A 15,103-nucleotide genomic window follows, 5' to 3' on the forward strand; every position below is an offset into this window, starting at 1 on the left:
CATTGACGTTTCATTTTTATTTTCCATCAGAGTAAACAAACTGAGAGCAGGCTGAAATTGAAGTGTCACGATCCAACAAATAAGCCCTCATCTGACTCTTCGGATTGTATATCTGGGTTGACTTGCGAGGCACAATTTTAGAGGTCGGATTAGGAGCTGATAAAACAAAAATGAAATTAAAAACCTTTCTCTTGCCCTATTTTTTTTTTTTTTTTGTCAGCTTCTTTTATCGCACCGATGTCAAAGCCACACTTGCCATTGTATTGGCATTATTCTATCAGACAAGTAGAAAGCAATTTCGCTGTAAATATTTTTGAGATTTCATTACCTTAAACAGCAGGATAAGGGGAAGTTGAGCTCCTACTCTTTGCACCTTGACCTTTGGTTTTGTCCCCCGCCATCTTAAATGAGCTCTAAACCAGGAGTGTAGATGAAAGGATATTATCTTTTTCGATCTTTTTCTTTAACTAGCTTAAGCTATGTATTATAAACTGCTTTTCAAATCATTAGTTTTAGTTGGTTGACAACATCTTTCTTTCGCTGATTTCATATGATCGATATTCATAAAAGGATGGTTGTAAATAAAACAGCAGATGCCCAGCTGTCCATACTTTTAGTGGACAGTATGGGGCAAGCGACAAAAACGTTGAATCCTACACTTCCCATAATGCACCTCAGCAGTACCCTTGGTCCGAGTAGTGGTCTCAAATTACCAGCCCAAGCGTAAAATCTGGCCCTTTAAATATCCTGAAATATTTGAGATGATGATTTAATCTCTAGTGTGAGGTCTTTTTAAAACTTACTAGCTCCAACAACTCCCAGAATGCAAATAATAATATGCTTTTCATTAGCCCAACCAAATATTACCCTATTAAATAATGATAAGGATAATAATACTAATAATAACAATCAAATTAATTTGATGGGACTTCAGATACGTCCTTCAGAATTAGTCACAAAAGTAAACTAAAACCCTAATTTCTCCAGATAGATAGGGCTAAAGGCTTGTTTTATTTTGTCCCCTTTCACTTACACGTCTGAGAGAGACTCAGAAGTAAGTCTGCAGAGAAGACTGAAAGTAATGTGAACAAAGCCTTAGTAGTTAACCTTGTCCGTGAACATGTCTGCCTGATAGATTTTCATCAACAAAGGCAGTCGTGTCGATGAAGACAGCAACTCCCACGAACCCACTCTGCTTTTTCTTTTGTTGTTGTTCTTTTGCTTGAGGGACCTTCAGCTACAAAAATCATCTGCTTTGTCTTTAATACCTTATTTAACTTTATGTTGAGTCATCATAAGGTGTTCTGGCGGTCAAGATAAATATTTGTCTCATCTACAATTCCTGAAAGATATAAAGAAAATGCACGAATTTTCATTTTGAGGAAAGGGAGCCACATTTATCAGCTCGTGTTAACTGATCCAAAATCCATTCAAAGCTGTGTTCAAAACAAGCGTTGATCACTCGTTCAACTTTGCTGTACAGTCTGTTCTTGACAGCAGAGTAAAAATAAAAGGGCGGAAAAAAAATGAACCCGATGTGCTTCGAGAACGAGGATGTGTCCTTCTTGTATTACTCATCAATTAAAGCGTGACACACATGTGCATATATGACTCACTCACCCCTTCAGTTCCAGGTCATTAACCTAATTGGCTTTTATTTGCTTTGAGACTGCAGAGGTATTTTCACTTTCTCTTTTCTTATTCTATTTTCATCTTTCGACATCGCCCCCTCACTTTGTCTCGGTAATCGTCTTTTTATTCTATTACATTCCTCCGATCCACCAATTACCTCTAGATTTGCATATCAGCTGGAGGAGATGCTGCAGATCTTCCTTTTCATCCTCCCTTTTTTTTTACTTCCGAGTATTCAAGCAGAGAACGCACTTTTAGTCTTCGCAAGGTCAGACAGACACGACACAGCACTCTACCAAATTGTTCACCCCGGGTCACCCCTCATTTAATATCCATATTTTCTTAAATGGACACCGGCGCGGCTTTTTTTCGAAACGCGTCGCATCGACAGGATTCTGCTTTTAGGGCTTCGCACAGTTACAGGTGACATATGGATGCATATCCCCCTCCCCCCGTTTTCTGACAGAGCAGTCACACAGCTGCACTCTGAGTGGAAGTGATGGTGAAGGGGAACATGATAGGAGAGTGCAAAGAGTGTGTTAGAGCACTTTTCGATAAAGTGTAGTCACAGGAGAGCGGCTGAGGGATTGCAGTCTAATGTGAAAATCACTTGTGGTGATTTACCGAGCCTTTGTCTGTCTGCCTGTCTCTGTGTGTGTGTGTGTGTGTGTGTGTGTGTGTGTATGTGATAGCGCATGACTTCTCCCTGTGTGTGCAGGGTGTGGATGCACTTATTTATTTGTATTTTCGTTTTGTCTGCTTCGCCTTCTGTATTCCCTAAATCTACACCCTCCCCCCCCATAAAGGCTTATTCTCTTTATTCCCCTTTCACATCTCCTCAAGCATAAACAACAATAGTGAAAGCGTCTCAAGTCAATTAAGCCAAATTGTGGTTATAGATTTGGGGTCCAGGAGCTGTGGCACCCCGGAGGACTCGTTTACCGATAATGTAGTGTACTTGTTAGGCAGGAGAAATGAGGGCAGTTTTCAGTCTTGTCATCTCCTCATTGGCTGTGGGAAATATGGTTCCATCTGGCCTGCTGTTTCTCTTTATGTGCGTCACACGCGTGTGTGCGTAAACATCATGCGACGCCGTGCAGACAGATGTGTCTTATTTCCCCGCCAAGTACTGTATACAGATCAGCAACGCGTGCGCACGTGTGTTCGCCCATGTGTGTGCGTTATAACGTTGGAAAGGAGACGGGAGGGGGGGGGGGGGTGGGAGAGCCGGGCTGATGTACTTAGGCTAGAGAGCATCTCGTCAGACGTTACACAAACAAGGAGTGACAGCCGGGGAGGAAGGGAGAGAGGGGTGGCGGACCGAGGAAGTGAGTCATGAATAGGGCGATAAGAGAGGCTTGCCAGTCAAGAGAGTTGATCGAGAGGTGGGGGGTAGGGAACAAGTCAGAGTCGATGTGCACTATAAGCTTTACCTTCATGAGCATTGTGTCGAAAGCGGTCTCTAAATCTAATCACTGGCAGGAAATAACACGCAGTTGTTAGAGATAATGGACGGTTAGCGTTGAGTGTGTGTTACTAGTACAATATTGGATGTTGCCGCTGCAATAATAGGGATTGTGGTGGTTGTCACAGTAATAGATGGAGCAGTAGTCAGGCTCTAAACAATAATTCACCACAGAAGAAGGTACTAGAAATCAATCAAATTGGACGATTAGGTTCAAACTACAAGTAGTGACTGGAGAAATAGTGTTTGTGGACGTAGTACAAGTAGAAGTGAAACTATAGGTAGTAGATACTACAAATACTATTGTATCTGTTGTAGTAAACATAAAGTAGACGTTCAGCACTTGTATTAATAGTTATGATATTACTCTGAAGTTGGAGATATAGCAGTACTAGTAGGAGTAGTTAAATTAGTAATGTCTGTAGTGTAATTAGTCAAACAAATTAGTAAAAGTAGTAGCAGAATCTGTAGCAACCCAGTGGGCACATTGATTTCTAGAACGTTTCTGGAAACTGGGTGATATTTGGTCGTTATGTCCAGGACGTATTTTCAGCCTCTTTTCTCGCAGCTAACATGAGGTTATATCACTACACAGATTTGTGTCATTATCTTAATAATTTGTTCATTTATAGGTTGAAAGACTAATATTGATTAATGTGACGGTATCTCTCCAAAGTCATATTGCACTGGTGGCTGAAACCTGGTCTGCATGAGGGCATAATTTCAATGTGCTATGCAAAATGTCCCAAATGTTGAACTCTATAAGCTCTGAACCGCAAACGAGAGGCTTCTAGGACGTCTGAATGAGAGCAGTTTTAGACATTAATGTAAAGTAATGTGCTATAAAGCACATGCGCAAGTACTTCGGAGGGTAACAGCTTTGACTACGCTGAACCTAGACTTGTCGAAGCGAAGTGCTTAAGCCGAAGAAATAAATGTGAGATCCTCATCACTGAAGTGTACGTGGCTGTTGTGGCTGGTAGAGTGATCGTCCATCAACTAGATGTTACGATACAGTAACCATTTTTCAGCTATTATCGGGGCCGATATTCAGCATTTTTTCCGGTTTTCTTTTTTTTTGTCAGATTACCCACAAATTAGCTAATTTAAAAATGTGCTGATTTGGCTGTGATGCAGAATCCTCTCACACAATGTCCCACCCACAGCAATATCTGATTGGTAACACGGCACAGTTTATAGCCTATCAACACTGAATGATCAGAAACTAGTATCTCAGTGATTCAAATAAATGCAGTGTATAAAGTATAAAGCGGCAAGTAAATTACCTGAAAAACATTTTTAAGAACAGTGCTTGAGTAAATTGTACTTTATTCCGTCACTGGTTGTTGAAAATGTTTTTCAGTCTCCTTGATTGCAGATAATCGGTATTGGCCCTGTAAAAGCCGTATTGGTCGACCACTCAATTGCCCTAAATAACAAACAGCACCTGGTCTCGTTACTGTGAAGAGGTTCGGTGATGATCTTGTGCTGCATTGTAGCGCGGTGTCAGGCAGCAGTGTGTAGACTCAGCTCTCTGACTCGTTTCTGCTGGAGCAGCATGTGTCACAGTCAAGTACTCACCTCATTAACTCGCTTTGTTCACAGTAATCCATCTTCATGTAGCGCGAGTGTGTACGTGCCTGCTCCCACGTGTTTCCTATAGTACAACAAACCCGAGAGATCTGAAGCAGAACTAGATGCCTCGACAGCGCTAGAAACTGCGTGTTTTGAGGGATTGGGAGATCAACGGCGTCGTCTCAGATTGCCTATTAATGCTATATAGATCTGGCGCCAATGGTTTCTGAGTAAACCACATGAAAGCCTATAGGAATGTGTCAAAAAGACATTTAATTTCATAGTTCGATTATCATTCCGCTTTGTACCTCGACGGAACATCTCACATCAAAGCGTGGGAAACTTTAAAACCTCCCCAACTCGCTTCCAAAGTCACCTTTTACTTCAAAACCTCATTCCACCTCTGAGTCACCCCCACGTTGTACTTATCCCCCCCTGAACTCATTGGACGGGATATTTAGCTTTTTTTAATTAAAGTCATTAAGCCGGGGTTGTCAGGTAATAGAGGGATTTTCTGCTCGGAGGGACTGTGTGCGTCTACGTAAGCGAGTCCACGGCACGGAGAAGATAGCCGGGCCTGGTCTTATCCCTGGTGTCCGTGCGTGGCTAATACCTGCAGCAAGCAGAGTGCCTGCTGTGACCGGGAAGGGTTTTATCTTGCGTGTACATCCTCAGATCCACCCATTGCCGTCACCGAAGGGACAGCCTCCAGCATCGTATTGATACAACGATAAATAATGTTGCTGTGAATTTTTATGTATTTTCCTTCTCTCTCTGCTCTTTCTCCATCTCACCCCTCCGTCACGGTGCACAACAGTTGTGTGGTGGACGAGATGGACTTCTCGGGCATGGAACTGGATGAGGCGCTGAGGAAATTTCAGGCCCACATTCGTGTCCAGGGAGAAGCCCAGAAGGTGGAACGTCTTATCGAGGCCTTCAGGTAATTAAAAAAAGCAAATATTGCTGTGAGAGTCTGGGTTCATCTCGCAGTATTCTCGCCGGTATTTTAAGTGGAGCGCTTCCGTTTTTTACTGAATTCCACAGAACGCTTCTCCCCAGATTGTCTAGCTTTACCGTGACTAGGTACTTCAAGCAAGATAGCAAGAGTGACTTTTACTAATTTAACAGTTAGGACAGTGGATTCTTTTCTTCTCTTTACCTTGTAACTCTCTCCAAAACCAAAAATGTAAGAGCAAAACTGTCGAATAGCTTTCAAAGCTAACGTAGGTTGCAAACGTTAGCATATCCAGTAAATAGCTAACGAAATACAGTATACAACCCTGCTTCTCTTCCACCGCTGGGATGTGTTTTAAATACTATTTTGTGACTGGAAATGTTTTTAAAAAAGCACAACAAGCACATCAGTCGAATGTTTCCACGCTGTTAAAAACCAATGCTATATCAGAGTGTAAGCTAACGTCGGCAGCTCTGTTAGATTTGGGGATGTTTACGACCAAAGTAACAGGAACCCCTAACAAGATGGCGTCGTGCCCCTAACACGTGTCCTAAATACGTCATAAAAGTGTTCGAGAGCATGTTTAAATGTCCTTTTGACGAAATATTATAAAGTCGGCTGAACGCAGCGTTTTTAACCAACTCATGAGGCAATCGTTTGCTTCAATGGCTAGTTAGCTAGCAGTACTGCACAAAAGTACAATTTTGCCGTTCTTGAGTATTTACATTTTCTGCTACTTTATATTTCCACTCCACTAGATTTGAGGCAAATATTGTACTCTTACCTCACTACATTTATTTTGTAACTTTAGTTACTAGTTACTTTGTATATTTCGTGCTGCATCAGAACTAAAGTAACACATTTTTCCAACACCCAGAAAAATGCTTGATGGCGAAACCAGCAATCAGCTTTTGTACTTTTGATATTTAAGAAATGTATTGCAAGGAAATTGCTTTAATATTTAGATAACTCTGACATCAGATGCTTGAAGACTTTTACTCAAGTGCTATTCATATGCATGACTTTCACTTTAGGAATCTTTTAACATGATATATTCACTTTACTCAATTACAGCTTTTATAAACACTGGTCGCCAGTGAACACATATCGTTTATCACATAAACGTTCTGAAATGTCATTGGGCAGAGAGAACAGTTGAACTGAAGGAGATGGATATGAATACTTAAAATATTGTAAGTTATGCAAAATATCCCTCATTTTGCCAGTGTCATTTCTTTTATTTCTTTTCTTCGGCAACGTATCTCTGGATGTGTTGGTATTTGAGTGGGCGTAAAAAAGTGCAATGAAATACTGTCACTCGGGAAGTGCCTCTGGGCCAAACCTGTCTTACGGTGCCTTTTAAATGCAATTCACGGGTTTTTTGATCATGAAATATGCCAACATCCAGTTTAAGAGATGTGCTGAGAGGTACAAATGTGATTTTTTGTTTGTTTGTTTGTTTGTGTGTGAGTGAGTTGTGAGCTCAGGAGTACCGTTGACGCTGTGATGGACTCCTACACAAATAGAGAACATTAACAAGCTAGTGTGAGTAGATGTAATCAGTGGTAATGGGCCATAAACATATGTGAACATCTTGATAACACACACATGATCACGACGGGCGAGCCACACCGCCGTCTGTCCTACAATAAAATGATGACAATGTGGCCCCCGCCCCTTCCGAGTCGCCAGGCAGCGTGTAATTTCTGGCCACAATTTGCGACGGGGAGACAATTTGCAGTGCAGCTGCGGCTCTGTGTGTTAACGCTAACTGCTTCGCCGTGGCCCCTCTGGAGTAACAACCACCTGTCACAGTTGCTGAGGCGCCCAATGAGGACAAAAACGGCGGCATTGTCGTAGTCAGCGGGCAGAGAGGGTTTGGCGCCGGTGATGTTTGGACATCAGGCTTGGCTGGGTGGAGACACAAACTGGGAAAAAGGAAGGAAAGAAGAAAGGAAGGAAGGAAGGAAGGGGAGAAACGGAGAGAGGGAGGAGGGTTTATAAATAACCGGCGTTGCATAACCGCCACTGCCTCTCTGCGCCTGCCTCCCCTGCTCCTGGGCTTTGATATGCCTCCAAACACACACACACACACACACACACACACACACACACACACACACACACACACACACACACACACACACACACGGAAAGAGAGAAATCTCTAAAGTAAGTGAAGGGGATTTGAAGCAGCAGTGAGAGAGAGCGAGGGGGGAAAGTGAAAAAGCAGCCAGCAGCCTCGGTATCTGCTGCGTCAGTGTGCTAATGAATGGGCAAAATATGAGCCAGCTACCAATGCTGCGGATTTTTATACATCCACGTCGGCATTAACGGCGTAGTATCCACGCACCCTCTAATTTACTCACGCCACAGTCACACACCATCGCTGCATTTTCCGCGATGGCTGTAATCGATAAACATCACGCAACTTGTATAATCTCGCACCAGAAATCCATCCTCGCAGAGTACATAATGACTTGGAGAACGCCAGTGTTTATCCATCTGTAACCAAAAAAAAAAAAAAAGAAACTGGTTTGGAAGACAGCGGCAAATGCCAAACTTCAAGACTGCCAAATCCATTTCAGTGAGCGGCACCATGTGTTGTTTTACCCTCTCGTTTGTGTGTGTGTGTGTGTGTGTGTGTGTGTGTTTTCTTTCTGCAGAGAGTAAGAGCACACTCAGGCATCAGGCAGGAAGCAGCACAAATTGAGGTTTTTTTCACTGCATGGTGCTACAGTGCATTAGGATTTACAGAAAAAGGGCATAATTACTGGTTGCTGTCGAGTCACGGTTTTCAGACGCCGAGATGGTGAATAAGTATCTGCGCAGCCCTGTGATTATCATGCTTACACAGATAATGTATGATGACAAACACATGAAAAGCGCTGCTGCTTAAGTGGGGAGGGTGTGATAAAGCCAGAGGTTCTTCACCACAAATAACTCTCGCGAGTACAAGTGACATGAATGTTGTTTATGTGAAGGTCCTGGGTTCAAAACCCAGCTGGGGCTGCGTGGATATCGGGTTAATTCTCCGGTCAGTGCCCTCGACCAAGGCGCTGGCTTCAATCTGGACTTGGTCCCGAGGCGCAGTACGTTGGGCTGCCCAGTGCCCACCTCAGGGATGGCTTAAAGGCGGTGAACAGGTTTCACTACATCGTACAAGATTAATGTACAAGTCGGCCGAAGTCTCTCTATTGGCCACACAGCACAGGAAATTCTGGTGTTTTCATGCCCGGGAAGTTATTTGGCTTCATGTGCCAGCTTTCACAGTAATGGATGGGGCTCCATCTCCAGCACCGTATCCAGGTTTCTTGATACGTTCATGTGTACAGCCCCAATAACCTCCAGGAAAGAAAGGCAAGAAAGACATCCAGACATCATTCTCTTGTGAAGCTTTATTTTTCCTTTAGATAATCTTGGAAGTAGGACCGGACGACTATCCAGTTATCGAGGAAATACCAAAGTAGTAAAGTAGAAATTTAAATTGTGCGAGCTAAAAAGTTTTAACAACATAGAATAATTAATCTACTCAGTGTGGTCATTTTGGGGGTAATCAGTTTAGATTTTACAGTTCAAGGCTATATATTGAGTAACACAATGCACATCTTATTTGTAAATCTCTTCACTTGTCACTTGTTACAGAACTGTAAATCACCATAAATCAGCACAAAATTCAAAATAGACAACTCGTGCACATAGAAGTATTCATGGGTGCTGCATTTTGTAAGTCAGTAAGCCATGAGTTTTCCCTAAAAATAGCGTTTCGGGGCCCTAATAATGTAGAAACAATAACACAAAATAAAGACTTTATATGCTTCTTTAACCTTTCACATACAGATATGACAAAGAAAGACAGTTGCACAGGATAATCTTTCAAATAACGATAACAAACATCGATATTGCGACAATATAATGAGTATTAGAACAAGTAGAACAGTCTGGTAAGTTCAGAAAACTGCATAATTCTCCTGTAATACAGCCTTTAATCACTATATAACGATATCCACAAACTCAGACGATATATAGTCTCATCTAACAATAAAGTAAATGATAATGATAAATCAATAAATCGCCAAGCCCTAATTGGAAGGCTTCAGCAGTGTAACGCACATTAAAACTCAACTCTGTGTGTGTGACAAGGTATGAACCTACTGTATGCATACCAATATAATATGTGTGTCTTTACTCGGCCCCACGGAGACATTAGTTTCCAATCATGCGGCTCAGTGGGTCTGTGAAACGGTGCTACAGCCCCAATGTGGAAATGATGACTGATTAAAGTAATGATTACAGTAAACACAGAGCCCACAGGCTTCTCTCTCTCTCTCTCTCTCTCTCTCACACACACACACACACACACACACACACACACACACACGTATCTTCTTATTCTCCTTCCACTCTCTATATTGCCGTCTCTGATTACTTATTCACTGTAGATGTTGTTCTGTTGTATTATTCATCCCATAACCAGGAAGTATCCGTGCACCTGACGGAGACATAAAAAACTATTTATCTCTTTCCTTTAGGCGCTGCTTTCTCAAACACACACACACACACTCACACACAAAAGCAGGTGTCTACATATCTTTTAGTCTTTTCCATAACCACAGGACTCAAAGGCATTTCAGCTTTCCACCTCTTACGCACAGGGCTGTTTTTCAGGGGGAACTACATCAAACTGAGCCGCGCCTCTGTCGCCTTCTTTTTTGCAGAGATGTGCCAACTAAGGGCTTTCACAGTTCAAACCTCATATTTCTTCTCCACCGGCACAACAACAACCTGAGTAAATCCCACACAGGCCCAGGATTGTATAATGCTTTTCGTGGAATTACATTTTAATTTTCAAGTTTACATAATCATTTTATTAAAGTCCCCCTTAGACCTCTGTACAAATGTGTTCATACAGAGCATCAGCAGAGCGCCCGCTGTGAGGTTCACTGTTGCCGAGGGGCAGCGAACAGCTCCAGATGAAGCCACGGGCTAAATTAAAGCCATAACTCTTATTTCGCTGCGACACGCTCGCGCTTGTGTTGAGGCATTTATGCCTTTAGTGTCTAAGGATAAAGTCTTTTCCCTGATCCGTTGTCCCTGCCAATACCTGTCACTTAAAATGTTCTATTTCATCCCTCTCCTTTCCTCCGACTTTGATAAAATGTTTCTTGTTTCTCGTGTTTTTACCCTCGTCGTCCTCCTCTCTCTCTCCCTCCCTCCCTCTCACCAACAGTCAGCGCTACTGCATGTGTAACCCTGACGTGGTGCAGCAGTTCCACAACCCAGACACCATCTTCATCCTGGCCTTCGCCATCATTCTGCTCAACACCGACATGTACAGTCCCAACATCAAACCCGACCGCAAGATGCTGCTGGAGGATTTCATACGCAATCTAAGAGGTAAGTAAATCAAGAGGTACGGCAAATTAAGGGAGGTAAAGTGGCGTTAATGAGTCGACATAATCGCAGAAAGATAGAGGAACAGAACGACTTAGTGGTCTTCACTTAGTGGTGAAATATTAATTAAAGGACTTGAATTCACTGTGCCTTCATGTGCTGTCGGGATGATCGGAAGAACATTTTTCCGACTGGGAAAAATTACGTGATGCCCTCTCAAGTGGGAACATCAACAAACGAGAACATTTTGGTGCACAAGTTGCAGACTTGACAGTGAAACATGGCGGATGAAAGCAAACATTCAGTTGATGGGATGAAACTTTGACCGAAGTCATGTATGGTATCGTTTCCTTTGCGTTTCCTTGTCACTGAAATACTGTAAACAGCTGTCAAACTGTTGCTTTTACGATCTGAGCGAGAAAATGCCAACGTCCATATTTCCCATAAACCAGAGTATTAGATTAAATGTTTTACCCGAAACTGGTGCTAGATGAAAAAGTCAGAGAATCATCTCAGTTATTACATTCAGTCTGGTGGGGATCGTGATATATCAGACGCAAATTTCATGGTGATCCATCAAGATTGCTAAAAACTACCTCACCAAAAGTTCACCGAAGTCAGTCAGCTTCCTCCTTCCATCCTTTCTTCTCCGGGGACAATGGATGTCTGCGCAAAATGTCACGCCAGTCCGTCTAATAGTCGAGATATTAGAGTCTGGACTGATACCTCCGACTGGCTGACCAAAGTACGGAATAAAAATATGTTTTCTTTGACCGTCAGTGCTGGGCTGTTCCCTGCTGTGGCTCAGGGGTCGAGCCAGGGTCTTGTTATTGGAAGGTCGCTGGTGTGATTCCATCACCATCAGTGTATGAATGTATGTATGAATTACTGTAAGTTGCTTTGGACAAAAGAGTCTGATAAATCCCCTAAAATGTATTTAAGCCACAGACAAAGATGCAGAGTGAAGAACTTTTGACTCAAGACCCAAAAAACATACCATAATCATAGTATATGGTATTTAATTTAATTTAACCCCAAGACGAGATGTCACCAAGTGCTACATATGATTGACTGTACTTTAATGTAGATTGTAAATACATAAGAAAGGCAGTGGATCATTTTGAGTCAGTCGGTGTCGTGCGGTGTTTGGATCTGCATCAAATCAAAACCCCCCCCTGCATATATTCAGGTGATAAAAAAAAAAAATTGGGTTACATTTCTATCTCCTTCACGCGCTCACAACTCACGGCGACGCCGACAGAAAGCACCTGTAATTCTTGTCTCCCTGCATGCAGACAGATGCTCGTTCGGCGGGAGAGACGGGGAGCGTCGCCGTTATGCTCTCCCTCTGCGCAATCAATCAGCGAACACTGAGGTCGATGCAGAGCAACTTTAATAGATTCATCCAGACTGTTCCCCGCAATTAAATTAAGTTGGAAAATCAATTTCTGCATCTTATGCAAATTAAAATATGCCACTCTCTCTTGGCGTCTCTATTTGTCTTCTGCTCAGTTTACGACATTTTCTCCGTCTCTCTCTCTCTCCCTCTCCGCTCCCTTATCTTGTTTTGTCTCCGTCGGACTGTTATTTTGTCTGTTTATTCATCTGTCTTTTCCTTGTTGGTATTCTCTCCCCCTTTCCGTTTCTCCTCACCCCGCGCCGCTCGCACACACTGACAGAAACTCGGCTCACTCAAATAATTGGCTGAGGTGAAATGCAATTATGCACCAGAAACCAATAGTAATGAAGAGCCGCAGAACATTCATTATCTCAATTAAAACCGACTGTCAGTGTCAACGCTTTCCCCACAACATAATCCGAACCAGCTTCCAACATAAATTAAGCCAGTGTGTCAGCTTACTGAGAACGGGAAAATTGTTGTGTCTCAGTTACTGGGTGCTTTGTGTAAATCTGAGATCCCACAAAAGAGAGTTTACATCATAGATTTATAGCTCAACTAGTCCAAAGATGGAGCCTATTTGTTGCAATGAGAAGCAGTGCAGTTGCCCAGCGAACACAAGTTCCCGCTCGGCCAATAGATTTTTACAATCGTGATGATTTTTAAAATTGCTTTTCTCGGCTAAAGGAAAGCTTTACAAACACAAAACCACCGTGGATGATAAAGTGTAGTTGATGTTTCAGTCTCATTCTCAGGTAGTCAGAAATAGGTTGCTAGCTCAGAGGTCGTTGTTGTTTCTCCCGTAGCAACAGGGATTTTGAAAACGCTAACAGGCAGGTAGCAGAAAGGAGGAGAATGCAAGCCAATGGCAGACTTATACCCACAACCTACATCTGGTAAATCAGACTAGGGGATCACCGAAGCAATGGGATTAATCATCAGGGGCTCATGAATGTCTGTGTCATCCAAAAAAGCTGCTGGCAGAGAAAACCTTAAGACGTTTGACCTGCTGGCACGGCTAAATGAAGAGCAAGAGAATCACCAAAGCCAGGGTTCATCCTCTGCGCACCACGAATGTCCACATGATAATTACTGAGATGCTCCGGTCTGGACCAAAATGGCCATGCAGCCAGCAGGGCTGGCATAAAAAGCAGCAAAGTCATCAAGAGACGAAAGCAGCACAAAGATGTAACTTATTAATCTGACACTTAACACGCATTCCCCCCTGGACATCTCCTCCGCTACCCCTGACTCCGTAATGTGCAGCGATGTCTCAGCGGTGTCCCAGGGTGCCTCACTGTCAGCTCCATCGCTTGTGGCGGCTTCATTTTCCTCCAGCACATCCTGCCCCATTGAAGACTCAATGTACCACACGGCGCGGTACAGCTGTGCAGATATAACGGGGAAGAGGCGTCTCGAGGGCAACCTTTCAGCCTAATGACACGCGGCCCTACCTGCGTCGCAAAATGCCACGGCCTTGAACTGCGGCGCGTTTCCAGACAGAAAATCTTCTCGCAGTGAGGCGGGCTGTTAACCTTTTACTCGCCAATTAACCTCCTCTCGCATCGCCTTCTGTCATTACTTAATGGAGACCGCGAAAGACAGAAAGTCAAAGAAGGGCGGACGAGGAGGCTGAGAGAAAAGAGCTCCTTTGCTCCAAATATTGATTTCTTCCTCCCGGTCTCTGCGTCAGTACAAAATATATAATATGTCTGCATCTACTTAAGCAAGAGAAGAGACGTCACATGTCCTTCAGAACAGCAGTCGCTCCATATTCCCCTCTGACGGAGTGCTACAATTAAACCCTCCACCCTGTCGTGTGTGTTTACTTGTGTGTAATCAAGCCTATTCCCATCTCAGGTGTGGATGACGGAGCAGACATCCCCAGAGACATGGTGGTGGGGATCTACGAGAGGATACAGCTGAGGGAGTTGCGCTCCAACGAAGACCACGTCACCTACGTCTCCAAGGTCGAGCAGTCCATCGTAGGCATGAAAACGGTGAGGATGCACATGAGCACTTGTATTCCTTAGGCCTTAACCACAAGTACACACAGTAGCAAACCCTGATCGATGCTTCCACTGTCACCTTAAAAGGGGCACTACGTAGTTTTGGAGAAGAAATTAAAACAATGAAAAAAACAAAACCACGACTGTGACCACGCACCCACTCCCACTCTTTGCCAACTCTTCGCCGAGTAACTCGGTCATTAGTCAAGGCCTTATCACCATCACCTAGCCTTAGTAGCGCTAGCAGAGCATATTTATTAGCCATTAAATGTCTCATCAGCAGCGCGATCATTACCTCAGGTCGTTACTCGAGCTAGATAAGTCATTAACCACAGTCTTTTTTTACACTGTGTAAGGTTAAGGCTTGGTCACCGCACACGAGCCAGCATGGAAGTTTTCTTTAGTCGAGAGTCGGAGACAGAAATCGCTTTCATTCCCATTACGAATATATTTCTGTGAGAAATTGTTTGTTTGTGATAGACACAGAGGCAGAGGTAGTCATAATTGACTGATTACACTGATTCATGTGGGAGTGTGCTGAGTGTGCCCACTCGCAACGCCGAGAGGGATTTTTTAAAAATGCTTCTACAGTTCAGGGAATTCAGTTTGAATACTTTATTCATGAAATATTGATATGAGTTGATAAGAGAATGATTATTTTTTTGTTTGTTATA

At 43.2% G+C, this 15,103-nt stretch overlaps 1 protein-coding gene across 2 annotated transcripts in view; it reads left to right on the forward strand.

Annotated features, from left to right (window-relative positions):
- Nucleotides 1–15,103, forward strand: part of iqsec3a (IQ motif and Sec7 domain ArfGEF 3a) — a 107,518-nt gene that overhangs the window by 74,770 nt on the left and 17,645 nt on the right. For both annotated transcript variants that reach the window (XM_030440735.1, XM_030440736.1), the window contains exons 6-8: nucleotides 5,490–5,612; nucleotides 10,858–11,024; nucleotides 14,281–14,420. In XM_030440735.1, the coding sequence (XP_030296595.1) occupies nucleotides 5,490–5,612; nucleotides 10,858–11,024; nucleotides 14,281–14,420 (430 nt within the window). The remainder of the gene's footprint in view (nucleotides 1–5,489; nucleotides 5,613–10,857; nucleotides 11,025–14,280; nucleotides 14,421–15,103) is intronic.

Source organism: Sparus aurata, chromosome 14 (genome assembly GCF_900880675.1).
Source record: "Sparus aurata chromosome 14, fSpaAur1.1, whole genome shotgun sequence".
NCBI classification, from domain to species: domain Eukaryota; kingdom Metazoa; phylum Chordata; class Actinopteri; order Spariformes; family Sparidae; genus Sparus; species Sparus aurata.